Source organism: Stigmatopora nigra, chromosome 14 (assembly GCF_051989575.1).
Source record: "Stigmatopora nigra isolate UIUO_SnigA chromosome 14, RoL_Snig_1.1, whole genome shotgun sequence".
Classification (NCBI taxonomy): Eukaryota; Metazoa; Chordata; class Actinopteri; order Syngnathiformes; family Syngnathidae; genus Stigmatopora; species Stigmatopora nigra.
The window spans coordinates 3264514-3291273 of NC_135521.1; the positions used below are offsets into that span (position 1 = coordinate 3264514).

At 39.3% G+C, this 26760-nt stretch overlaps 1 protein-coding gene across 5 annotated transcripts in view; it reads right to left on the minus strand.

Annotated features, from left to right (window-relative positions):
* glra1 (glycine receptor, alpha 1) overlaps window positions 1-26760 on the minus strand; it is a 48664-nt gene that overhangs the window by 18846 nt on the left and 3058 nt on the right. For 2 of the 5 annotated variants that reach the window (XM_077732819.1, XM_077732820.1), the window contains 4 exons: window positions 18641-18780; window positions 17058-17069; window positions 9160-9198; window positions 2347-2414 (listed from right to left, as the gene is read on the minus strand). In XM_077732819.1, coding sequence (XP_077588945.1) covers window positions 2347-2414; window positions 9160-9198; window positions 17058-17069; window positions 18641-18719 — 198 coding nt within the window. In that variant the 5' untranslated portion in view covers window positions 18720-18780. Of the gene's footprint in view, window positions 1-2346; window positions 2415-9159; window positions 9199-17057; window positions 17070-18640; window positions 18781-26135; window positions 26711-26760 lie in introns of those variants that run through there. The other 3 variants (XM_077732816.1, XM_077732817.1, XM_077732818.1) reach the window with 3 other exon arrangements.

Genomic DNA, 26760 nt, shown 5'->3' on the forward strand with positions numbered 1-26760 from the left:
ATGGCAGAAAGCAGACACACAAGCGCACACTTTTGCTTCTCCTAATGGAATTAGCGTGAGGACAAAAATGGATAAATCTGATGATAGCCGTACTTTGTTGTTTTTCTTTCTAATGTACTGGCAAGGATTAGCAAGCAGTCACTGTTCACTTGTTCACCCAAACACGCACACAAATTAACATACTGTACTGTTGGCTACATAACTCATTGGCTGCATCTGAGCGCAACAGACACCCAAACCATATGGACCAGGAGAGTCTGGCTCATTGGCTGTCTCACAACAACCACTATCCATGTTTCAAGATTCTCTCTTATGTAGTTTTGACCATTTTGTCGTCACGAAGTTCTGACGGTGTTTCTTTGTTGAGTTTTTGGACCATAATCTAGCCAAGTAGGCAGTAGGCAGGGGACACCCTGAATTGGTTGCCAGATTGAACCCTCGAAAGCAGGACTGTGAGGTGGACAGGCTAACCCAGGAGTGTGCAAACTATTTCACAAAGAGCCAAAGTGGGTGTTGGCTTCTGTTCCAATTTCTAAATTGGAAACCTTTCCTTTCCACAAATCTGGTATCTTAGAAGTCAGGTGCTTCTTCTTTCCGAAGAAGCCCAATTGGTTATACTGTCTGTGCTGGATTGGTTGCACCTGCACCCACAGCGCCCCTAGAGGAGCAGTTTGCCGCCTTTTTAAAATGTATTTAACTAAAGAAATTAAAAAAAAAGAAAATGACACTGAAACTGACAGTGTTTACCAAGTTTGGACATCTAAGCTGTCAGTAGCACTGGTCAAATGTATTTAGTTTAATGTCTTTTAAATTTAAGTTACTTTAAAAACAATGATAAAACATTTTTTTAGGGAAATTCCACAGAAGCATATTCAGACGGTCCCAGTAGAAATTGATTGAATGTTTATTTTGTCAATTTTTTTTCCCGTCATGAATGCATTTCATTATATACTTTTTTTCCATGGCAATCTGGATTGGACACCTATTGAAGTCTGAAACGCCCAACACATTTCTTACATTCAGTTTTTAATGAACCTCATGTCCTTTTTGCATATTTTTCTGGAGTACTCGAGTATTTTATTAAAACTGAAACTGTTAGCATTTATTTTAAATATTTTTGATTTATCAAAAAATATATTTAGCGCCATTTTTTTCTCAAATTAAACAGTGTTGCGGGGTTTAAAGTGAAACCAATGTGTGCACGCACGCACGCTTCCGACTCTTTTGGGCACTAATGGAATTTTCGTGTAATGACGCAGCGTCAATTTAGTCCTTTGGGGGGCGCAGATGGTGCCAAGGTGACGCATATGCGCACACTTAAAAAGGAGGAGGCGGCTTCAATGAGGCGCAATCATTTAGGCTTATATCTTTCCAGGGCAATTTCAAGCTTCTCCTCAGTTTGAAAATTAACGCATATTATAAGCCTGCCGTGATATGAAATAAGTCAATTAATCGCACAATTAAAAAAAAAAAAAAAAAGATGTCGGTAATTTTCTGGCTGCAATTTATCACAGCTTGTGCTCTGCACACAACTGTGTTAAAATTTCATCAATAGTTTGCATACGAGATTCCACTTCCTATCATAGATGAACAACTAGACTACACCATACAATTAATTCAGATATACAAAATAGGAAAACATGTTGTGCAGAAATATCATTGGTGTTTTGAGGTTGTACTGAACTGAATCAATAGCTATCTTCTCCAAAAAGGTGATTTTCATGGTTAAAAGGTGACACTTCACACATGGCTGATTTATAGCATTTGAAAAGTATAAAAAATGTCAGAAGGATGAATGAATAATGGGAAAAGCACACTAGGAAAAATTCAAGTAACAACCTGTTAGAACATGACGATTAATAAGTCGAAAGTCGAAGTAATGAGTCGAAAGCACAGAAATCAAGAACTCAGCCGGTCGGACATTTTTTAGATTTTGCATTTCGTAAATAGAAATTTTTTTCATATGTTGAGAAAAGATTTTTCCAATGGGGCTTTAGTTTTTAGTAGTAGTACCATTGTATTATTTTTTAATCCAGTTTGTGTGTTATTAAAACCATGAATACGGAGGTGGAAATTGTGAATCAGGGGGTGTCTCTTATACGAGAGAAATTGTAAAATTAAAAGATTTTAAGGCAAGTTTAAGGGTACGGCTTATACGTGGAGGCGGCTTATATCCGAGAAAATACGGTAGTAGTCTTCCAATTTTGAAATAAGTGAAACTCTCTTTTGAAAATTCTCTTGATTTGAACACAGACAAATAATCTTGATTGTTTCTTTAACATGACAAAATATGTAAACACGTTATACATAGATTTATTTTACCCCCACCATCGAAAATTGACTTACCATGGTTGTCTCTGCAATGGAGCCAAAACTGTTGATGAAGATGTTGCAGGTGACGTTGACTGGCGGACCTGAGGATGAAGTTTGAAAAAAGCACATCAGAGGACAATTAGGTCACAATGACATCGACAGCCATCATCGTCCACTGCATCTGAACAGTTCAAATGCATCAATTACACCATTAGGCACAACGGTTAGCCTTAAAAGCAAAAACCTTACATTTATTTTAGCATTTTTTTGCACTACCTTGGAACAGTGTCTACATTTTTAAGGATATTGAGGCCCTTTAACCATTTAGAGGGCACTCCTGAACTGGATAGCCAGCAGTAATAGCAATAGACGTCTAATCCACTTGGACTCAAAAGTCCAAATGGATTGGATGGTTGTCGCCGTCAAAGGCTGCCAATTTAAGTTCAGCAACACATGAATTCTAACAAAGACCCCTAAAATATTCAACATATAAGATCCCTTTAACTTTGTTTTGTCATTGAAATAAAGAAATGCTTGACATAACCCTGGCACAAACAACGACTGTATATCTGCGTTCCATCTCAACGGGAAAGCGCCGGCCGGCATGTCACGGGTACACCCGCAGAGGTCAATCACAGTGTTTTATCGTCCTTCGGGCGGCGCCGCCATCACGATGAAATATTAACAAAGATGAAAAATCCATGTCATGTGACCCAAGAGGACGCCCGCACCAATAAATTAGCTTCAAAGTCAAACATCCTCCTACATAAACATCAACGCAGTCTCTCCTCCAGTATTCAAAGGACATTGCTCAATAAAAGTACCGGTCAAACTATTTGGGAAGAACTAAATAAAAACAAAATATGTTACGTTACATGAAGAAGCTCATTTTCAGTTTTTGGGGAGAATTTTTGGGAAACTTACCAAGTTGAATTAGCAGATTACTAAGAGATGAGAATTTTTTTTTCTTGGTGGAAACCAGGGTATTTTCTTATGTGTTATAACTTATTATTTTATTGCATACAATGCATACAATACTAATGAGTCAAAACAGTAAAATATGGACAGCAAAATAAAGTGGGCTGTCCTGAGAATGGCTAGGGAAATGTCAAAAGAAAAACAGAAATATTAAAAAAATATATACAATGGATCCCCAGGTTACGGCATTCCTAACCTTGTGAATTTTTCACGTTGTGATGTGGAATATAACGTTTTCTTTGTCCCCTTTTTATGGCATTGTTCTTACCGTATGAAAAACAAGAATTTCTTTCGGGCAGCGAAAAAGTTCCAAAATTCAAACATGGCGGTCAGCGTGCACCATGGCGTGACTAAAAAGTTCACCAATAGCAGACCAGCATCTTAGTGAGGAGACCAGTCTTAGTGAGGAGACCAGTCTTAGTGACGGTGTGACGCACACTGGCTGCCATGTTTGAATTTAGGGAAAATGCCGTAAAAGGGGATAATAAACTTTATCCACTACTTTGTAACGTAAAGAAAAGAAAAGAAAAGGTAAGGTAGGCCCAATGTAAACCGGGGATCCACAATTTTGAAAATAACATAGATGTCTTGAAAAATAATTACAAATTAAAATATCAGGTTGGAAAAATAAATCAACAACTCAACACAAATGTAAAAAAAATGTATTCAACATAAAATAACAAAAAAATAAAGCACTAAACTAGATGATGCGCTATTTTTAGGATGTGTTGTGACTATTGGCGAGGGCATTTGTCGCCTGTACAAACATGGCGGCCGCCATGTTGACTCCCAGCTACAAACAAGCTGTACTTGTTTGTGGTACTTTTATTATTTATGCGATATATTAGCCTTCAGGTCACAGCAGGCTTCAGGCAAACATACACACGCTCACGCACACATGCGCACGCTCAATATCCCGCTGCAAGTTGGCGTCTAATTCCACAGGCGGGCCTAAGTGAGGATTCTGGATTACTTTGATGGCCAATTACTCTCCCTGTCAGCGTGTGCGCATCCCTGCAGGGGCTTTCTGTGTGTGCCAGAGAGAGAATAGCAAGCACATCGGTGGTCCGTTTAAAGGGGAGGGATGGCGTAATGGCGCCCAGCCGGGGTGCGCATCGACGGCATGACTCGGGGCTGGAGGGCCAGCAAAGATAGCCCCCTGAAAAATTGGATTTTGATGTTTTTATATGCAACATGAAAACAACAAAAGATTGCAATTGCGCAGCGTTTTTTTTTTTTTGTCTGGAAAGACGCTACGTCTCACTCTCACTCTATGAGGAGCAGCTAATTTATGGATCGTTAAATTTCTCATTTCATTCGACAATCTCTTTGTGTAGGGATGCACCACTCTCATGAGTTAGAGCAGGAGTACCAACCTTATCGATGTTCCCAACCACGTAGCAGTTATGATTTTCTTCGGAAGGCCATTACGTGGGCCAATCCATTGTAATATTTACCGTATTTTCACGACTATAAGGCGCATCGCATTATAAGGCGCACCCTCAAGGAATGACATTTTTTCCATATATAAGGCGCACAGTATTATAAGGCGCACTGTCTATTTTGGAGAAAATTTAAGACTTTTAAATGCGCCTTATAGTCGTGAAAATACGGTAATTGCTATTGACTTCCAGGTATAAAGCACTCACTACTTCAGTCACCTCTAGAGCCAGCCATTGTTGATGTTTTGGATTTTTTTTGTATAAAATCTTGCAGTGTGGAGGAGCTATATGATGGAGGATTTTGTAAACTAAGATGGCATCTGCATATTTAACAGTATTGTTTCAGTTCAGGCATTTGTGTTTTTTAATATCCGACAGTGGTGGTTTTTCGTTTTTGGTTTTCTGTTTTTTCCATATATAAGGCGCACTGGATTATAAGGCGCACAGTCTATTTTGGAGAAAAATTTAAGACGTTTAAGTGCGCCTTATAGTCGTGAAAATACGGTAACTCAATTGGTGGTCATTGACGGCACGAAACGTCCAATCCATTTGGACTGGATGGGGCGTATTATTCATTCATAGAACACCGTCAATGGCAGCTAATGACTTGAGAGTATGAGAAAAAACTGGTCCTGTCCTAAGATAACCCCACCTTTGGCTCACAGTGCACATTCCTACCAAAAATGTGAATTGATTAATGGCTAAAATGAGAGGAAGTCATAGGCAGCCCTTTTTCAAGGCGCCACCGTAAAAACAATTGGGACGTTCTGGTCACAGTTGATTAGCGATGGCATGCTCGTTACAAACCTGGAGGCAACTCCGCATGTTAGCGTTTGCCTCAGCATCGCTGTCAATCTCCTTCTTCCGCTCTGCTTCATACCGCCATTAGCATACGACGTGTACGCAAATCAACACACTAAGCCATAGATAAACACTAGAGCGCGAGAAAACAAAGTGCTGCCGCTAATCAAGTGTCAACAGTGATTGAAAGGAACATTCACCCCTCCCAGGCCAAATATATTGGACCTCTATTGCAGTTATTGGCAGACAGTGAGTTAATAGGCAGTGTGGTTTTCATTCATTTATATTTTTAAGTTGTTTTTTTATTAAATTGAAAAAAAACAAAAGTAGGTTTACACAAATTAAACTTTAAATTAGAATAAATCTGAAATGCCATAGATGTAAATATTCCCTCTCATTTTCTAAACCGCTTTATTCTCATTAGGGTCACGTGGGGTGCTGGAGCTTATCTAAGCTTACTCCGGGCCAGTGGCGGGGGACACCATGAATCGGTGGCCAGCCAATCGGAGGGCACAAGGAGACGGACAACCACGCACTCTCGCACCCATACCTAGGAGCAATTTAGAGAGTTGAATCAGCCTACCATACTTGTTTTTGGAATTTGAGAGGAAACCGGAGTACCCGGAGAAAACCTGTACAGCCGGAGAGAACATACACAGATTGGAGGTGACCTGGATATGAACCCAGGAATCCAGAGCTGTGAGACCGACGCGCTAACCACTCGCTCCACGAGGCTGCCGATGTAAATATTGTCTTATTCAATTTAAATTTCATAAATAACTTCAAAAAAAACTGCAAATATGCACATTTTTATTCATGGTTTTCATATTTCTTTATATTTTTTTAATGAGTGGTAATATTTAAAAATAAAAATAGATGCCAACTATTGAAAAAAACATGCAATTTTTTATAAAAACATTACAACCCCCCTCCCCCCGTGTTATTTTTTCTTCAAGAATTTTCTTTTAAAAACACCAACACTGAATGAGTAAATATGGTATTATTTTTAAGATGGAAAACAAAAAACCTGTAAATATACACAAAATATATATTTATCACTAAAAAGTAAAACACCGGACAAGCAGTTAATATTATTTATAATTTTCAAATATGAATTATTGTGGGTTGATCAGCAGCCCGAGTGGTTAGTGCATCGGCCTCACAGCTCTGGAGTCCTGGGTTCAAATCCAGGTCAGTCCACATGTGTGGGCCTGTGTGGGTTTTCTTCCGGTACTCCGGTTTCCTCCCACATTTCAAAAACATGCAAGGTAGGACTGATTGGACACTCTAAATTACCCCTACAGGTATGAGTGTGAGCGTGAATGGTTGTCCATCTCAAAGTGCCCTGTGATTGTCGGACCACCGATTCACGGTGTATTAGATAACCCCCCCCCCCCCCAAAAAAAACTGTAGGTATACTATAAAGATTTTTTAAATTCTTAAAACTCCAGAAAATATCAAAAAGGAAAGAAGGGAATGAATGATCGCTGCCTATTTTTCTACTGCATTGCCGTTTGCCTGTTTTTTTTCTTCTTCTTCTTCTTTGTGTGTGTGTGTGTGTGACCCTGTATGAAAATGCACGTGTGCCATTTAATGAAGTCCGTTGATGCTGTGCTGTTAGCTTGATGCTTTAAATCATCTTGACAGCAAGGAAGATGTATCATGGCAGTTGAGCGCCAGCCCCCACACACACACTCAGGTTGAGTCACTGTCACAGTCTATATTTAAATGTCACGTGAAGGTAAGGTTATGGTCGCTTGCCGCCGGCGCCCTGGTGTATAAGCATGGCGTCATTGCGTTTGGACGGGAAAAAGAAGGCCACTAACTTCTACCAATGGAGTTTATTTTAGCTCATCAATGTTTGCATTACTCATTTCTTTTACGCTTTCGATTGGCGACATTTACAACTATGCAGCGTCCAACCACCATTGTGATGTGAATTGAAATTAATATGCTCACACCGAAGGCTGAAGTGACCCAATTGCAATTTTTTTCACGTTTTCTGACTCGAGTGAGGCACTTTTTTTGAGTGTGAGCAGGACAAGTTGCAGAATATACAGACAATTGCAAATCTAATCTAAATCATTGTATGTGGTTTTAAATTTGATACTGGCCGTGTATTTCAGAATGTGGGTGCGGTTTTGATATCTGAAGTCTACCAAATAATAATTCACGTAAAAAATTACATCCGCAAAGAGTGAGCGGGGGAGGTGGTTATAGCGCAGGGGGTCAGTGGAGACAGAGATGTGGATTACCACCGTCTGGCTTGAACTTGTCTTTTAGGCCGCAGGCAGGCTTGATGAGTGGTAAAAATTAAATTAAAATAAAACTGGGATTTCCCCTGTTTTCTTACTGTGCACCAAATGAGCGTAGTATAATAAGTGAATATTTCTTACAAGGCCAGTGCATCCGTTTGTGTATATGTATGTATATGGCATACCCTTCAACTTATAACATCTGGGAAAAATGTGTTTTGATCATTTCAAATTGTATACACATGATTTTTTAAGTTTTTTTCTTTTTTTTTTGTAAAAACGATCGTGTTTTGCCCATTTGGGCTCCAATCCGGATGGTCTCGGTCACTGGCAGCAGACAAAAACGTCATCCTGGAATGCTAATATTGCCATGAGCTAAGTATGATCTTTCACACGTCTCCCTGGTCAGAAAGTAATGTACCTAGGAAGTCAGGATGTCAGCGTTATATAGCGACATCTACAGAATCTTGAGATTAGTGCATACCGATTGCGCACCCCGTCTACTTTGGAGAAAATTATAGACTTTTAAGTGCGCACTTTGTGAGTAAATATATATATATGTATATACTTTTTTTTTGCTTAATAAGGGGAATTGCAATCATTAAACCATTATTCACATCTTATTTTTCATTTTTTTAAGAAATAAAAAAGAAAATGCGTCATTTTTTTTAGATTTAATATTCATCTATATTTTTCAATTGTTTTGGTTATTAATTATCAAAGGATGCATTTTTTAAATCTAAACAATCAATACATAACTGAGTCAAAACTGTTCCTGTTTTCCACTTACATTTTAATGTAAATGGAAAAAAATATATTTAGTGTTTTACACTTTTTAACAAAAAGCTAGGATTAAGATAAAAAAGGAAATGTTATCCCTTTTTATGAAAGCTTTTTTAATCCTAAAAAGTTTTTTTATTTAAAAAAATTGAAAAATAAATATTAAATAAATAAAAATAAGAATTTACTCTTTTCCCCTTTTTGTTTTCATTGTTAAATAAAACATTAATTCATTTTTAATGCGAGCCACTCAAGTCTGATTGGATATTAACTGGGTTTGCATTTTTAAATGAAAAATAAATGATCAGAACATTAAGAGACAATTCTAAATGAGTTGGATGTTTAGAGCTGTCAATGACTGTCAATTTATGAACACGTAAAAATGCAGAAATATCCCTAGAATCGCAAAATGAAGTTCCCCACTTTACAACAATATTCTGGTTACCTGTCGTATTGCAAAAACAAATAACTGTTGAAACTTTTGCAATCAAATATCATATCCGGATCCAACATTTCAGTATTGACACGTCAATACTTTTCCATACTTCTGACAAGCCTATTCATGGGCAAGAAAAGAAAATGGAAAGTACCTTTCTTGTGAGTAGCTTCATTTTTGGAGCCTTTGGGGTCTAATAATACAAAAAGATGACAATTAAACACAACACAAAATGTTGATTTTTCTCCTACTAGCGACTAACAAGAGCAACTACTCGTTTGTCCTGTTTGAGGAAAACAACGCCACTAATCGGGTGGGGGATGGGGATGGGGGCGCCATTGCGCGCTGCCAACAAGGGGGGGGGGGGAGCTGGGCGGGAGAGGGGGTGCGCGTTGGCGGCAAGGCAGTAGCGGCGGGCGGGCGGGTGGGCGAGCGGGTTGGGTGAGCGGGGAGGATGCACTGGTCCAAAGGAAGTCGAGTGCGGCCATATACAAAAGGGAAAAGAGGAAGGTCAAACAAGCAAAATGCACCACAATCTTCTCGCTTAGGCTTTACTAGGACTGCCACCATCAAGATGCTCATCCACTGAGTAATCTGGATTGTGCACTGGTCTTGTAGACCAGTGGTCCTCAAACCTTTTCTCACCGTGGACCAGTAAACCTATTTTCTCGCGGACCGGACTATGAAGAGGGCGTCAACTTAAGACAGAAGTGTGGAGGTAGAGGCAGCTGTATGTTCCACGGACGAGATCCACAAGCACAAAAAATAAGTCCCAAGCATAAGAGCAATTATTTATCATTATAATTTTTAAAAAAAATCTCATTTCAGGTAGGAGGGTGAAATTGAAAACGTTAATATTTATTTTTCTGATGGACCGGTACCAGGTACCGGGGGTCTCTGGCCCGGTGGTTGCGGACCCCTTGTTTTAGACCACCGGTGGCCAAACCGTAGTCCGGGGTCTATCTTGACCACCGAATTAAAAATGTGACTTAAAAAACACCATTTTTAAAATAACATTTCTGTAGTCCTCATTGGTGTGGCGAACCAAATGAGACAGAATGAAATACTGTGTGTCAATGAATAATTAAAATGAGAATTAAATCAATGTGTTAATCATAGGTAAAAAAAAATGCTATTTGACTATATGGACACATTTTTACCTGTCAAACTCAACCGTGAATGGGTAGAGTTAACACCCAATTAATTAGCCAGCACATGAAGCTAAAACAGGCCGGCAGGATCTCAGAGGCCTTCTTGTATGTCCCCATGTTTGCGGATGGGTTTGTTGAGCCATAGTACATTGGTAGACTGCAACTCTAAAGAAACTGTAGAAACCAAAAATATAAATGCCTCTGTGAAGGTGAAAAACATTCCTCTGCATACCAACATCTTCGGAAACAAGGTCAAGAACTTGTATGATAGCTTAGCTCCTGACGAAGAAGCCTCGTCAATTTACCGCAAGCAAGGGTTAGTTCGAAAAATGCAAAAAGAGGCTCGGTTTATTCAGTGGTTTGCACCACAGACAAACTTCATCTGCAGACAACGAACCAGCGAAAAGGTACGTTGGGGAAGTGTTCCTCAAACTAAAATTACTGAATTTCTAACCCCCCCATCTGATGTTCCCTATGCGCCAAAAGTTATGACATTTTGAAATAGTTGACCGTATCGAACGCCTTGTCTTGCTTTATGATGTTTTGTCTTTGTCACCTTGCAGTTTCGTGCATGTCGTCTTTTTATTCGCATATAAGCCGTAGCCTCGATTGAGTCAATTTTTTTGGGTGCGACAAATACGGCTTATATGCGAGTAAATACGGTATTTGGTGAGGAGTGTTTTTACTTCCAAATCCTGTTTTCAAACAAATTGTGTAAAGTGTAGAAAAAAAATAAAAAGGAGGAAGTGGAATGGTTAGTGCAAAGCGCACAGCATTGACTTCCACTTGTGCGCCCGTGTCACGCTAAACCCACGTTTAAGCCTGGCTTTAGAGGCGGGATTATAGCAGAGCCGGCAGCAGATCTTAGCCTCGGGCTGTCCAGAAAGCTGACATTCCACGCGCGTCTCCGTTATTCTATCCGCTAAGACACCACCACGACTAATTAGCATTCCAGTGTGTGATGATGTCACGAACGCTAGCCTTAGCGTTAGCTTTGACGCTGATGGCGTGACAGGATCTCGTTGCAGATCTCGTTGCGGGACAAGTTGCAGAATATGCAGACAATTGCAAATCTAATCTAAGTCATTGTATGTGGTTTTAAATTTGATACTGGCTGTGTATTTCAGAATGTGGGTGCGGTTTTTGATATCTGAAGTCTACCAAATAATAATTCACGTAAAAAATTACTCTACTCTGTTAGCATCGTATTAACTGGCATGCAAAAAGACACGTATTGATATTATAGAATCGTGCACATGATTGTTGTAAATTCAGATTGAACACAAGCAAACTGGATTGATTTTAGCAGTGGTGTGACATCAGGGCCTTCAAAGCCTTCTCTGTTGGCCCAAAAAAAAAATCTGAATCATGGACTGATGTTAATTATGTTTTGTCCATGAATATTTATTAAATAATTCCAAATTGTCTATCAGCGTCCTTTCATTGCTTTTCCCCTGGTCGCACTGCTTCAAGATATGTTTTCATATTTAAGCACATTTCAGCCATTATTTGTTGCCAGGGTCAGAAATCTGCCTTGAGGCTTTTACAATCAGTTCTGCAGGCTCTGCTGGATAAAACCAGCATCGATAAAACTGCTGCTTTGGCCAATCAGATTCATACCTGTCAACCTCGAACCATTTGTGATCTTACCAAATTTTGTTTTCGCCCTTACATATATGTATAAATACATGGAAAATCTTACCACTTTACTTTTTTGTAAAAAATCACGAACAACAAGTGAAAATGAAAGTAAACATAAACAAGGGAACAGGAAACGGAAATCACATGGTGAAAGTGTTACAAAACGAAATGTTTATCATGATCTTTTTTTTTTAGCCAATCAGAGGCGCCGGTACATATATCACTTGGCAGACATGCGTTTCCGGGAAGAAACAATGGCGGATGGTGAAAAATGGCTAGAAAGTGCCTTAATTTATTTTTTTTTCTCAAAATCACCGTTTAGCGTACCATTTTCATGTGTACAGCGTACCAATATAAAAATGGGCTTTCAGTTGTACCAATTACGGCGAGAACGTACCAGTTGACAGGTATGCAGATTTCGGAGTTGGCGACACCAAGGCCTTCTCATAGGCGATATGTCATCGCTTTCACAAACTATGATTGGCTAGATAGAGTGGAACAGCCAGAGCTACCTAACTGTATCTGGAGGAAGCTGCACCAGCAAATATATTGTTGTGTTAATCTAATAGTGGTTTTGTCAACCCGCAGTGGCTGAAAGAGGAGAAGAAATGGGTTTGCAGATTTACTGTCAAACCATTTTCAAGACGGACTTTTCAAGGAAAGCTGGACATCATTATGAAAGCTCTGACAATTCTGAAGCAAGCAAGCCTGTCACAACCGGGAATGAACATTTTCAGCACTGAATCAAATAAAAATTTATGCCAGAAATACGACAGGACAAGCTCAACTTTCAGCATTAGCTTGGATGGCGATAGAAAAGGAGGATGGATTTTGTATACAGATAAAAAGGATTTTTGGTGGGTAAAATATGGCTATATTGCTAAATAATATTTCCAATATATGAGGTACTTATTGTACTTCTTGACGCTTTTTTATGTCTCACAGCTGTAGCTGCAGTAAAGGTTTTATAGCTATAAAAGTTTTTGAAGTTTGGATTGATTCAGAAATAGCACTTAAGGCATTGGTTTGAAATTCACAGCTTGCCACTGGCAAATATCCAGTGATGCCTTGACATACGCGTGCCCCGACATAGGGGCAATTTGAAAATTTCAAAGGTTTTATATCTTGATACGAGACAAATTTTGATATACGAGCATACAGCCGACGTGAGCGGCTCCTCTCTTTTTCCACGCAACACCCTCGTATAAATGTCTCTACAGACAAGTAGTCTTGGATTGCTATCGCAGTCAACGGCAGTAAATTAGTTCATTCTTTTGCCTAGGTATGTCTCGTTTCATCTTTTTCTGGTCTCGCCTTACTTTCCGTCCTCACTTCTTGTGTCCCGAAGTGACATTTAGAACATTTTACGCGTGCAGCCCAAAGTGCGCGCTAAGCAAAAAGCATCTCAACTTGTTCTTGGTCAGCACGTCATCAGCACGCCAGCCTACCTCAGCCAATGCCCCCCAACCCGAGCTTATTAGGGCACGTCCATCTGCGGCATTAAACAGCCATTAAACAAGTGCTCACGGATGGAAAAGTGCACGTTGAAGCACCAGAAAGTCATATCTTTAATTTAACCCATTTGGGGTTCAAATAAATTGGACGTCCATCACCATCAATGGCACCTAATGATCTCAAAGACGATCCGTAATATAAATCGATCTGCGGAAACGCTCCGTCCTGCAATGAGGATGCAGCAGTCTATTGCTGAAAGAGCATTGGAGGGACTCCACAGACTCATGCAGGGGTGGGAGTTGCTGTCCATTATGGACATCATCCTGGTCAGCATCCTCCACTCTGCCACTTCCTCCAGAGAGTCCAAAGGACAGCCCAGAACAGAGCTGGCCCTCCTGACCAGCTTATTCAGCCTGTTCCTGTACCTCTCCATGCTCCCGCATCCCCAACAGACCACTGCATAAAAAAACTTTATATGCCACCACACATGTACTTTAAAGTAGCCCATTCATTCATTTTCAACACTGCTACTCCTTGTCAGGGTCACAGGGTGTAAGGGTCTATCCCCGTTGACTTTGAGAAATTAAGACTACACCCTAGACTGGTCGCCAGTCATCCACAGGCCACCTTAAAAATAAATATCTGTATATTGCAAAATGTATTACTTATTTTCAAACTGACTGGTTCATCATAAATGTTAGGGTTGCATTCATTTTGCTGCATAGCCACACTAAAATTGGTTTGCATTCTAAAAGAGAAATCGTTATTGTGTAAAATGTAATGACTGTGGTTTATAGTCAAGGATGGGTTATAGTAAAAATAAAAAAAAATACAGTAACTCAAGAACATTAGCCAAAGTAAAATAACTGATTTTACTCAAAATACTATAAATTTGTGCCACAAAAAAAAAATACTTCATTAGATATATTTCATTTTAGATTTCATTGATTAATAAATTACAATTTTTCACTTTCTACCCAATGGATACCTGAGTCCTTGTGGGTGTGTGTGTGTGTGTGTGTTTGTGTAGGGCTGTGTGTGTTGTGTGCATTATCTGTATATACCTGTGTGCATATTAATGCATGTTATTGTGCATGTATTTGAATGATTTTGTGTATGCATTTTGGTTTGAGTGAGCATATATATTTTTGAGTGCATATTGGTATATTTGTGTTTATATAAAAATTAGATGGCACATTTGTGTGCTACTATTTGTGTGGTTGGGGTGTCAGATAGTAAAGTGTGTGTGTGTGAATATTATTATACATTAGTACATTGGTGTCTGCATGTGTGAGTTTGTGTTTCTGAATGTGAATGTCTGTGTGTATACTTGTGAGCAAGATGTGATGTTTGTGTGCGTTTGTGCGCATCGGCTGATGTTGTCAGCTCCAGATTGCGTGTCAGAGACGATTGAGCGAAGCTGCACTCGTTTGTCTTTGTTTAAGGGACGCGTACACACACAACGGGGCGCGGGATTTTGGCGCGAGCACGAGCCGTCACGCTACGCTGGCAAAACGACAGCCGTGACGGAGCGTGGACATTCGGGTCACCCTATCTCAATTATCTCTAAAACTAGGGGTGTCCAAACTACATCCCAACGGCCTGCATTCCAGTTTTTATTGGCCAAAATTATGAAAATCTCATTGGATATGGCCCACACTCAATTTTCTTATGACACAGAACCAACCCAAGGAAGAAAAAACTCAGTTGCTAAACGATGATTTTATTTACCAGGGCCAAAATTGTCTGGCCCTTTGTGAAAAAGTAATTGATCACCAAATAACTGTGACTATTAACAATTGTAGCAAAGCTGAATTCCATTTCACAGACCACACCCACATCTGATTAACACCATGCGTTTAATCAAGAGAACACTTAAATAGAATGTGTCAGACAAAGTGAAGTAGGGTACAAGATCAGAGCCTCATGCCACGATCCCAAGAAATTCAAGAAGAAATGTGAAAGAAATTGATGGACTTCTATCAGTCTGGAAAAGGTTACAAAGCCATTTCCAAAGCTTTTCGTCTCCAGCAAACTACTGCCAGAGCCATTATCTACAAATGGAGAGAACTGGGAACAGTGGCAAACCTTCCCCGTAGTGGTCAGCCAGCTAAAATGACCCCAAGACTGCTACGACAACTCATCTAGGAGGTCAGAAAAGAACTGCAGGCATTGCTGGCCTCAGTTAAGGTCAGTATTCATGGCTCTACACAACCATGGCAGAGTTCAAGTCAAAAAACAGATTTAAATCCTATTGAAATGCGGTGGTGTGATCTGAAACGGGCTGTTCATGCTATAAAACTGCCTAATATTGCAAAATTGTAACAATTCTGCAAAGAGGAGTGGGTCAAAATTCCTCCAAAGAGTTGTGAATGACCCATAACTAAATTATTGTAGACGCTTGATTTCAGTTATTGCCGCCAAAGGTGGTGCAATCTGTTATTGGGTTCAAGGAGCAATTACTCTTTCACAGAGTGCCAGAAGTTTGTAATTTTTGTGCCTTGGTAAATAAAATCATCATTAGGAAACAGATTTTTCGATTTTCTTGGGCTGTATCTGTGCCATATAAAATTGTTTTGATGATCTGAAACCTTTGTGCAAAAACTGCACTGTATATATGAGTGGATAACAGAAAAATATATTTTAAAAATCCAAACTTTTATTTAGAAAGGATTAGGATTCTCTCTGAAAGTCAAAGTTTGTCAAGTTGCCCTTTGGCATCCTTTAATTTTTCAGAGAAAAAGGTTTAGACACCCTTGGTGTAAACCTTCTGCTCGTGTGGGTTGCAAAATTGAGCCGATTCCCACCCAATTCGGGTATTTTTAAGACTACGCATGGCAGAAAAAGGTTGATACAATTTGGACTACATTTGAAAACAATCAGATCTGATTTTGGGATATTTTGCACACCCCTGTTCTAAACAATATGAAAATCTGGGGAAGTTTGTATCCCCGTCCCCAACACTCCAGTACCCCACCTGCCTCCCCACATTTCCATTGTCTTGTATACCATATAGCCATACGGTAATGTAACGTAACAGCCTTACTGTCAGGTGCACTCTATTGTGCACAATTTAACTCACTTGCTGCCATTGATAGTGCTAGATGTCCAGTCCGTTTTAACTGACAGTGAATGTTCATTCAGTTCCAGCTTCCCAGTTCTTAGGGATTGGACGTCTATACCCATCAATGCCGCTGCAAGAATTCAAATTACCCATCATGGGTGTGACAAGGTGGTGATGCTCAAAGCTTTAGGACATTCAGAGGTCTACAAACGGGTCCTCGAGGGCTGCTGTATATGCAGGTTTTTGTTCCAACCGATCCAACACAAACAGTTTAACCAAATAGGTTTCTGCTGAAGCAAGAAACACCTGACTGCAATCCACTGATTGCACTTCTAAGATACCAGATTGGTGGAAAGGTTTCCTTTTATAGGTTGGAACGAAAACCTGCACTCGCTGCGGCCTTTTCTGGAATAGTTTGGAGTATCCCGAGTAAATGAAACAGTATTCAGGAATGTTCAGAAATGAGTACTTCCTCACTAATTGTACTGTTTCTAAAGTGAGAAACCGGTGACATGTCCAAAAAGAGTGGGTGTCAATTCGGGGTAGGGGGGAAAGTCACTATATTTGCCATCATTATCATAGAAAAAAACAAAAACAAAACAAGCAGTCGGGATAGCATGTGGCTACAAGCAATGTAGCCAGCTGGCACTGAAGGAGAGCTGGGTGCAAACGGGGAAAGGCTGAGAGCGGGTGGCGCAAAGGAGGAGAGGGTTTAAATTCTGACATTTGTTTATTCTTTACCTTTGTTCCACACTGAAAGTTGAGAATAAGAACATGAGATGATTAAACAGAACATTCACATTAGCAGAGAGCGAATGGGCGGAAATCCGACAGTTTTTGATTAGTTACCTTGTTCCATGCTGAAAGTTGACATTTTATTACATTTGCATTAGCCCGACAAGGGTGTAAACATGGGAGCCAGAAATGGCAGCCATTGAGTCCGGTATCCACTACCTAGTTTCTCTTCTTTGAAGTCAAATTCCAAAAGCCAAGGCACCCCCCTGCTTGATTCCCTTGTTCGTTAGATACATTTTTAATTCCAGACAAAAAAAATAAAATTTGCCAGAAATGTGAATTTTTGCATAGTTTCATCACAGTTTTAACCAGCGTCACCGGTTGAGAATAGTAACTGTACGGGACTATAAGTGTAGTGGCGATGGGTTCAATCTTCTGTACCGTTACTAAATGGGAGAATTGGCGGCAAGTGAATATTCCCTCGTTCACTGCCAACCCTCCCAGTTCAGATTAGAGGGAAGAAAAAAAATCACATGACTGGATGTATATGATTGTTAATGACACCAACAGAGCTTATAAAGGTAGGTAAATTATGAAAATATAATAAGCTTAACCAATTTTCCGATGATACAATGGTTAGCTTGACTCAAACATTTCTATAACATGATTATGAACTCAGTGCAATTTTCTATATTACAATTATGGTCTTAGGTGACTGTCAGAAAATCAGATCTTACCACTACAATTATGAGCTTAAGTCCAAATACAGTGTTCCCTCGCTACTTCGCGGTTCAGCTATCGCGGACTCAGAGCTTCGCGGATTTTTTATGGAAAAAAAAATACAAATATTACATTTAAACAACATATTTTACAGTTTTTTTTGTTATAACATGAATTTCACTCTCTCTATCCGTATTCTATATGGTGTACTGTATCCAGGGGGGTAATTTTTATTTTTTTTAAGTTAAAAAAAATAATTTAAAAATTGGAATTTTGGAAGCATTTTTGAAGGGGAATCCCTACTACGCGGAAATTCACTTATCGCGGGTGGTCCCGGTCCCCATTAACCACGATAAGTTTATGTTTAAGAAAATCTGATTAATTTCAATTAATTATCGTAGTAATCAACACTCATTCCCAAAGAATTAAGAATTACATTTGGAATTTTTTCTTTGTATTTGTTGTTTTTTTGACAGCTGTAAATGCTGCTAACTGAGCCTAAGACCAAAATTGTGTTTTAAAAAGACAAGATCCTGATTGTATGCAAGGATGTACTTTCAAATTTCATGTCATTCATTCAAAACTGAAAACCAAAGAAACTTGATTTTCATTTGACATCATGAAGCAAAACATCCTAATGCTTCCCATTCCTGGCTAATTTCCTTTTTGGTAATTGAAAATAGAGTGCATCAATGTAGCCCAAATTGTTGTATTGTACAGTGGCTGATTTTATTCAGTCCAAATCCTTCTATAGTGATGAGGCAATGACTTGAAGCACAAATACAAACCATTGGCAGTGAGTGCTTTGTTAAAGTTTTGCCTTTTACCCTCACAAAAAGCAGACATTATGAAAAGGCTCCCAATCCTACCTTTAAAGTTGGGTCGGATCCTGGCGTCGTAGCCCGACACTTTGCCCATTAGCTTGTCGAGGAACTCAGAGGGCGGCATGGGCGAGGCGGCTTTCCGAGCCGCCGCCTCTTTGGACGCCGCCAGGCTGCCCGCCACACAACTAAAAAAACAAAAAACAGCCACGGTATGAACCTGGATATCGCTAAATCAGCTTCGAAAGCTATATATTTTTGGATACAATTGAAATTAGGAGGCATTATTAACCACCAGACAGTAGGAGACATCCGTTTGATGGACTGTCAAATGACTATTCACTGATTGGCTTTTGTTTTTGATGGTTTCAAAATGGATTGGACATCTAACGTCATCAATTTATTGAATACTAATCCCTAAAGCAGGGGTGTCCAAATTATTCCACAAAGTAACGTAGTGGGTGCAGGTTTTTGTTTCAACTGATCCAGCAGACAGCTTAACCAATGAGGTTCTTCTGACCAAGCAGCACCTGACAGCACTCAACTGATTACTACTACACTTTTAAGACACCAGATTGGAGAAACTATCCTCCTCCTTTCGGTTGGGATGAAACCCTGCTCCCACTGAGGCCCTTGATGACTTTGAAAATGACAAAAGTATACAAATTTTGAAGAATGTAGTGGAATTGGAAGAGGCAGCTGAGCAAACATGTATACACGTGCACATAAATACAAGTTAATAACTTAAATGTATGTTATGTACACTTAAAAAATTGAAGAAAGAACATGGACACCCTGAATTGATGGAACCCTTGATCACAGAACTGTGAGCTCGACACAATAACCACTTTCCACTGGGTCACTTAATTGTTTTTTTATATAAAATAAAATCAATTAATTAATGCACAAATAAATTTAATTTTTGAAAATGTTCTACGGGTTATTTCATTTTTAAAAAATTCATGAAATAGAATACATTTTTTTGGAAAAATTCTCTCTACTGTGTTTTTTCCCTTTTTCATTCATTAAAATAAGCGAAACTAAAATAACAGAAACATGAATTAAATTTAATATAAATATTTTAGAGAATATAAATACAGATTTTGACTGTTTTTCTACATTTTTTTCATTTAAAAATGAATACTTTTAAGAGGATTTTGAACATTTGTAGTTAATTACCTCGAATGAAATTATCAGTGAGAATGTGGCAATATATCATGGATATTGCCTAGATATTACGTCTCAGTTGTTTTGGAAGCAAAGAGCGTAATGGGCTCCAGCGCTCTATTTCGAGCTACGACGTCACTGGCGTCCGGTCGGCCTGCAACACAGAAGGAGGTCACGGGTCGGCGCGGAGCTCGCCGGCTTGTCGTCCCGCCTCCACTGTCATCGGCTTGGGAAGCCAAAGTGACAATCGCTTGCGAGCGTTTAAGATCCAACCGAGCGTGTTGTAGCGCAGCTCAGAAATGGAGTTCAGGGGTTGGGTCACGCTGAACACCGGTCATAGTGCAAACGTCTTCTCCAAAATGTGGGGGGAACCACCACCTCAGAGAATATTTGGCTCTCTGGGTTTCATCGTCAGGGTCGAAGTCGACTCACTGAAGGCCCCAGACAAGTAGTAGACCGATAGGTGGGTGGAATGAACAAACGCCCTTAGCAAATTGAAAAAATGAGGTGCAACGGTCAATGTTTCTTCTCATTACTGTAACTTTGACACCAAAGGAAATTGAGACAAAGGTTAAGTAATATATGGTGCTTCTAGTGTCACGGGAGCTAATTAGCATCATTTCAGTAGCGCTGTGTGGTGGTTGTTGTTGTTGTAAGCTAGAATTAGGATTTAGATATTTAAGATTGGATGTGTATCCTCGTCAATGGCAAAAATTAATGATAGATTTTTGTTATTAGTATTTCAATTGTATTATTTTTGACTGTATTTTCTCGCATATATGCCACCTCCACGTGAAAGTCGTGCCCTTAAAATTGCCTTAAAATCGTTGTATTTTACAATTTCTCTCGTAAAAGACATCTTGGATTCACAATTTTCACCTCGATATTCAAGGTTTATAAAAGGGACTAAAACTGTGTTACTCTGAAGACAAAATCTTAATAAAAATCATCGCAGGTGGTATTTCTGAGATACTGTATGAATCGAAAGCATCATCTTCTGGATTGTACATGATTTGGGTCAATATAATAAGGAAGTTAATATGCCTGTCTTTGTGAATGCAAAATATCAAATTATTCAATTTGAAAAAAAGAAATGTCTCTCTTGACTAGAACCTGATGCTTTTTAATGACAAAAATTACAATTACTAGAAATTTAATTCAATTACAATTTTCTTACCAGAAGTTTAACATGTTCTGACGGACATATTGCTTTGTTTTCAATTCCCCTTTCACACCACCCATCCTAAAAAAAGGGGTTGCTGGAGCCTCACCCAGCTGTTGTCATGCGAAAGTCAGACTCACCCTAGACTAGTCGCCCAGTCAGTCATAGGGCACACAGAGACAAACAACCATCTGCACTTCCAATCATACAGCCACCAGCGCGAATCGGGCCCGCGCCTGCCCACCTCAAAGTCAGGCAAGTGAACCTCAACACCACAAGGCAGCCCATATTGCTTATAATGGCGAAATATCTCGATTCTTTCAAATATCAAAAGGGGAATTTGGTTTTATTTCATAATCACAAATATAGCTATCAATTATTGTCTTTCTGTGTCCGGAAAGGGTGTTCCCTGCACATAAACATTCAAAAAGGAAGTCACGAGAATAATACTACCAGGAAGGGTGTCTGTAGCGATCTAGTGTTCACCAAATCTCTGCAAAAATAGCATGAGATACACATTACACAGGTATGAAGGCTGATATTTTAATGATCGACTGCAAGACCTTTGATTAGCGTTAATAACTATTGGTATGTGCTGACATGGTAAACACTACGAACACATGTATCAAGGCTACTCAAGTTTATCTACTGTAAGATGGCGGCGCCCTGAGCGAGCAATGACAGCACAAGTACCGTATTTCTCCGCATATAAGCCGTATTTCGCAAAAAAATATGACTGAATCCAGGGTACGGCTTATATGTGCATATATTAGACTTGACATAACGCCATAACCCAAGACAATGCGGCCGATACGGTCATGTATTTCAAAAAAAGAGGTAGGATCATCAAAACGCTAAACAACATTTATTTTGACGTCTATGAATTCAATTCAAGAAGAAAAATATTCAATTGTGCCTGTCAATGGTCGCTCAGGGCGTCGCCATTTTTCCGTAGTTAAAGGTGCTCTGACTGGCAAGATGCGAGTAGTCTTGATAGATGTATTCATAGGGTTTAGTATGTCAGAACATCCCAATAGTTGTTAAGACTGATTGGAGGTCATGCGATCGTTAAAATATCAGCCTTGATACCTATGTAATGTTTATCTCATACTATTATTGCACCCACAGACCTGGTGAAAAGTAGACCAATATGGACGACACACTTCTTAGATGTACTTGTGATTTATTTTTTTAATTAGTCTGCGTTAGGCAACACGCTTCATAAACAAAGAAAAAAGTTTTGAAGGTTTGATTAGGAAATAAAGCAAAATTCTGCTTTGTTTTTTTCCTTTTTTTTCTTGTTTGAAAGTGACAACTATTGCACTAATATGATTAATCGATAGAATCAAGATATTTCGACATTAGAAGCAATATGGCCACCACAACATTTTAAACTTTTGGTAAGACATTTTGGTAGGGACATTCTGAACCCCATCACAGAGCACAAGGAGCCCGACAAACATTCACGCTCACACTCATACCTAGGGGCAATTTAGGGTCATGTTTGGGGACTTTGAAAGGAAAAGGCAGGACCCGGAGAAAACCCATACACCCCTGGGAGAACATGCAAACTCCACACAGGAAGGTTGGAACCCACTGGGTATTGAACCGTCAAATTCAGAACTGTGAGGCCAACGGGCTAATCACTACCCACCAAATTGCCGGCATTTATTATCTTTTAATTGTTTTACTTTTAATAAAAAGAGGTGGAGACGTTAACTCTGTACTTTTTTAGCTTTTTATGTTGTTTTTAAATTCTCAGCTTCCTTACTTTTCGGATTTTAGATTTTTTTTGTTTATTTCGACTTTAACCTAAAATGGGGGAAACATTAAACATTTAATTCCCTTCATCTTTCATTCATTTTGGTTTTCATTTAAAATGAATAATAAATACATTTGAAGAAATATATTTTATTTTTATTCTTATGAAAAAGTGAAATAAAGAAAATATATTTTATTCTCATCTCATTTTCAGAACCGCTTTATCCTCACTAGGGTTGCAGGGGGTGCTGGAGCCTATCCCAGCTGACTTTGGACCAGAGGCGGGGGACACCCTAAATTGGTGGAGAGCCAATCACAAGGCACATGGAGACAAACAATCATTCACCCTCACACTCATACTTTGGAGCAATTTAGAGTCTCTAATCAGCCTACCATGCATATCTATGTCTGTAGGAAGAAACCGGAGTACCCGGGGAAAATCCACACAGGCCTGGGGAAAACATGCAAACTCCACAAAGATGGACCGACCTGGATTGGAAGCTAGGTCTCAAACTGTGAGGCCGAAGCGCTAACCACTCGTGCTGCCCTATATTTTATGTATTTTTTCATTATTAATAGGGTATTTCACTTTTTTATAATGTTAACTGATCTTTTATTTGAGAGCTAGATATCAATAGCAAACTAAAATAGAAAACGACTCAACATTTTGCAAAAGAGGATGGAGAACTAGGAAGACCAGCGATGGCCTTGTTGTAAGCCGACGTGGCTTCGAAGATCAGTTATTGCAGATCGATGGTGCAAGTGGTGAGCGGCGAGAGAGCCTGAGCTGTCATTAGCGCTAAGTGCTGCTCATTATGTTCCTCTCAAGACCTCCCTCCGCTCCCTAATTGGCCGCGTGTTCAAAACGCAGCTCATCGTGCCGCCATAACTCACTGACAACCATTTTATTCTCGAATATATTTTAGGAATAGTTTCTAATTTTAGTTACAATTAATCCTGTGAGATAAAGTGTGATTACATTCTGGATAATAATGAATTATAATATTTTGTTTCGAAAGTGCCATGAGAATAAAACAATATGTATTAACCTCAAGTTGTCCCAATCATGTTTTTTTGCACCTGATTTTGGGGATCTGCTGATATTAAGTAGCGATCTTATACATTTTCAAGTAATCACCATATTTCATCATTCATCACAAAACATTTTTTTGTTTCTTTTGACAATATGGTTGTCCATCTTGATAATTTTGTTGCTTTGTTCCCATGTAAATAAAACCTCTTCAAAGCATTCTTTTTCCACCCAATTCCAATTTTTTTACAATCTTATCTAGCAAAAAAAAAATTTTTAAATAGACCAGCCCACATGAAATGGAGTGAGTTGACATTAATGCGGCCCGCGAACCGACCGAGTTTGACACTAACACAATTTGGTTGCTATTGTGTATTATTAATATTTTTTATCACATTTTAAAAACCTGATCTTTCAAATAAATTACATGATTCGGACTGGTTTTCGATCACGTGATTCGATCTGGGAATGCAAGAATTTGAACTCAACAGCTTCCATTGACAGCAATGGATGCCTAATCCATTGTCCACAGGGGTTCATGTCTCTTCCTGATGAGTGAATCGTCATTTGGGTTACGTACAATATAAGTTGGGGTTTCCCTGGAGATTTCCTGTTCAGTACAAGCTGCTTCCTAGTAATGTTGCTACATCTCCAGGTCACTTTATGTTTGGTGTGCAGCATTCCCTTCTCACTTCTTGTACATTTTGAAGAATTCCCATAGCTTTTAGAGTGTAAGTCACTTTCCGTTGATGTTATTGCATCTGCAAGGGGTCACTAACTATAAATTTTGGGTCACTTCAGTTGGATTTTGAGGCAATTTGGGAAGTGTTTTTCTCTCAGAAAGAAAGTGTGAACGAAGCATTAGGATATGTTATGCTTAAATTTTTGTCAAATTTCGGTCAGAACCGTAAGATTTTGCCTAAAACGTGCATTTTTGCACAATGGTTTGTGAATTAGAAAAAATAAATTGATTTTTTTGTCTTTGGAAAGGAATATCAAAGACTATTTTGAATTTTTTTTTTTAAATGATTAGGTTTTTGGGCTGCTACGTGTTGCCGTCACAATTGTCCGAGTCCTCCAACCCTAACTTTCCGTTACTGCCTCCGCATTGCAGCAGTGATACGATTGGCCGGGGATGACCACGTGTGACCATGTCACCACCGCAAAAACATATCAAACAAGGGTTAGGAATAAAAGCGGGATCGGGAAAAAGAAAAAAAAAACCTGGCACATTGAATTAACCTTTCTGGGGCACTCATTAACTTCCATTGACGTCGGTAGACATTCAATTCCTTTAGAATGGACATAGGGACGAATGGACATCGGATATAATGTTTTTATGTATGAAATACGTTCAAATGAACAAATCTTAAAAATAAAGGTTTACATTTTTCCAATGTTTATATTTTTCTAATTTAATATTAAAAATGCACTGTGTATTTTAAAAATAAAACAAAGAATCGAATCAGTTTTACCCTTTTTTTAGAATATTTTCATAAACAAATACAGTTTAATCAATAGAAATATTTTTTGCCTATGTCTTAATGTAAAATACTAAAAATAATGAGAAAATAAACATTCAAAATTTTTTTTATTATAATTTGACAAATGCTATCACTTTTTTCCTATTTTAAAATGTTTTCGATACATAAAATGACATTTATAATTGTTTTCAACATTTAATTAAATAAATATACATATATATGTAAACACATATACACATACACACACAAGGAATGAATAAAAATCAGTTTTCCTTTCTTTTTAGTTCATATAAATGCAATAAATAAAATAAATATGATATTTTCCCGCTATTTCAATACATTCAGTTGAAATTTGTTTTTGTTTTTCCCCCAAAATAAAATAATGCCAGACAAAATACACATGGGCTTTTTTTAAATTTTTTTAAACAGTCTATTTTACGAGGATGCGCAGTACGGAAGATGAATGAATGTAAAATCTGTTTCTCCTTTTGTTTTTTTTCACCTAAAATATTTTCTGATGAATCTATCAAGTAAATGATTATGATGCCCTTTTTGCCATCTAAAAAGTGTAAAATAAACCAAATTTTAAATGTATAAAAACTACATAATATCATTTAGTATTAACACCTTGTCTGCCATTGACATCGCTACTAGACATCCAATGCATTTTGACAGCTAGAGCTGAATTAGCATCTAGCGCCATCAACGGGATTGAAATGAGCATTCTCAGCCAGTCGTGAAATTGGACGTCTAATCTTGTCAATGGCATTCAATGATTCTAGTAGATCACCCACGAATGAAGCAGACATCCAATCCAATAGGAGCGGACAGGCACTGCGCATTTCAAATTAACTGGACGTTGGCGGTCAAACTTGGAATTCCACATAAAAAAAAATAATAAAAAAAAAAAATGGAAAAAAACGTTTTAGGTCATCTTACCTGAAGAACACAATCGTCTCCCACAAGTAGATACTCAGCGCGTTCAGGCGGCACATTTTGGATAGTCTCATTTTTGTCAATAAAGGGGGTTATCAGGGGGGCGGGGTGGGGGGGCAAGTGTGGGTCACACTTTGCCAGCTGGAAGGAAAAGGAGGGGGGCGCAGGTGTGGGTGGAGGACCTCCAAGGTGAGTTTGCGCTCATGCGATCACACCTGTGTCCTCTCTGGGAAAAATGGGGGTCGGGGGCGGGGGGTCTTCTGGGAAGACAGGGGGAGGCGGGGTGGGGGGTGCTCGCGATTCCTTACAAATCCTCACAGCCGGCGGGAAATGGAAGCATATTCCTAGTCGGAAGCACGAGCGTTAATCCGAACAGGACAGCGGAGAGTGGACCCCCCCGCGGTCAGGGGATCTGATTGTCAGTCATGGCGTGTTTCCGCACCGGCGGACGCTCCCGTGCGCGCCGCGTCTGCCACTCCACGCGCGTCCGCGACTGGAGAGACGCCGCGGCCGCGTGTGGCGCCCGTGCTGCAGTCATTTAGCAAAGCCACGCTCCTCCCCCTCTAAGACACGCCCACCTGCAACGCCATTGGTCGAAGGTAGGATGCGCTCACACGCCGTTGGCAGG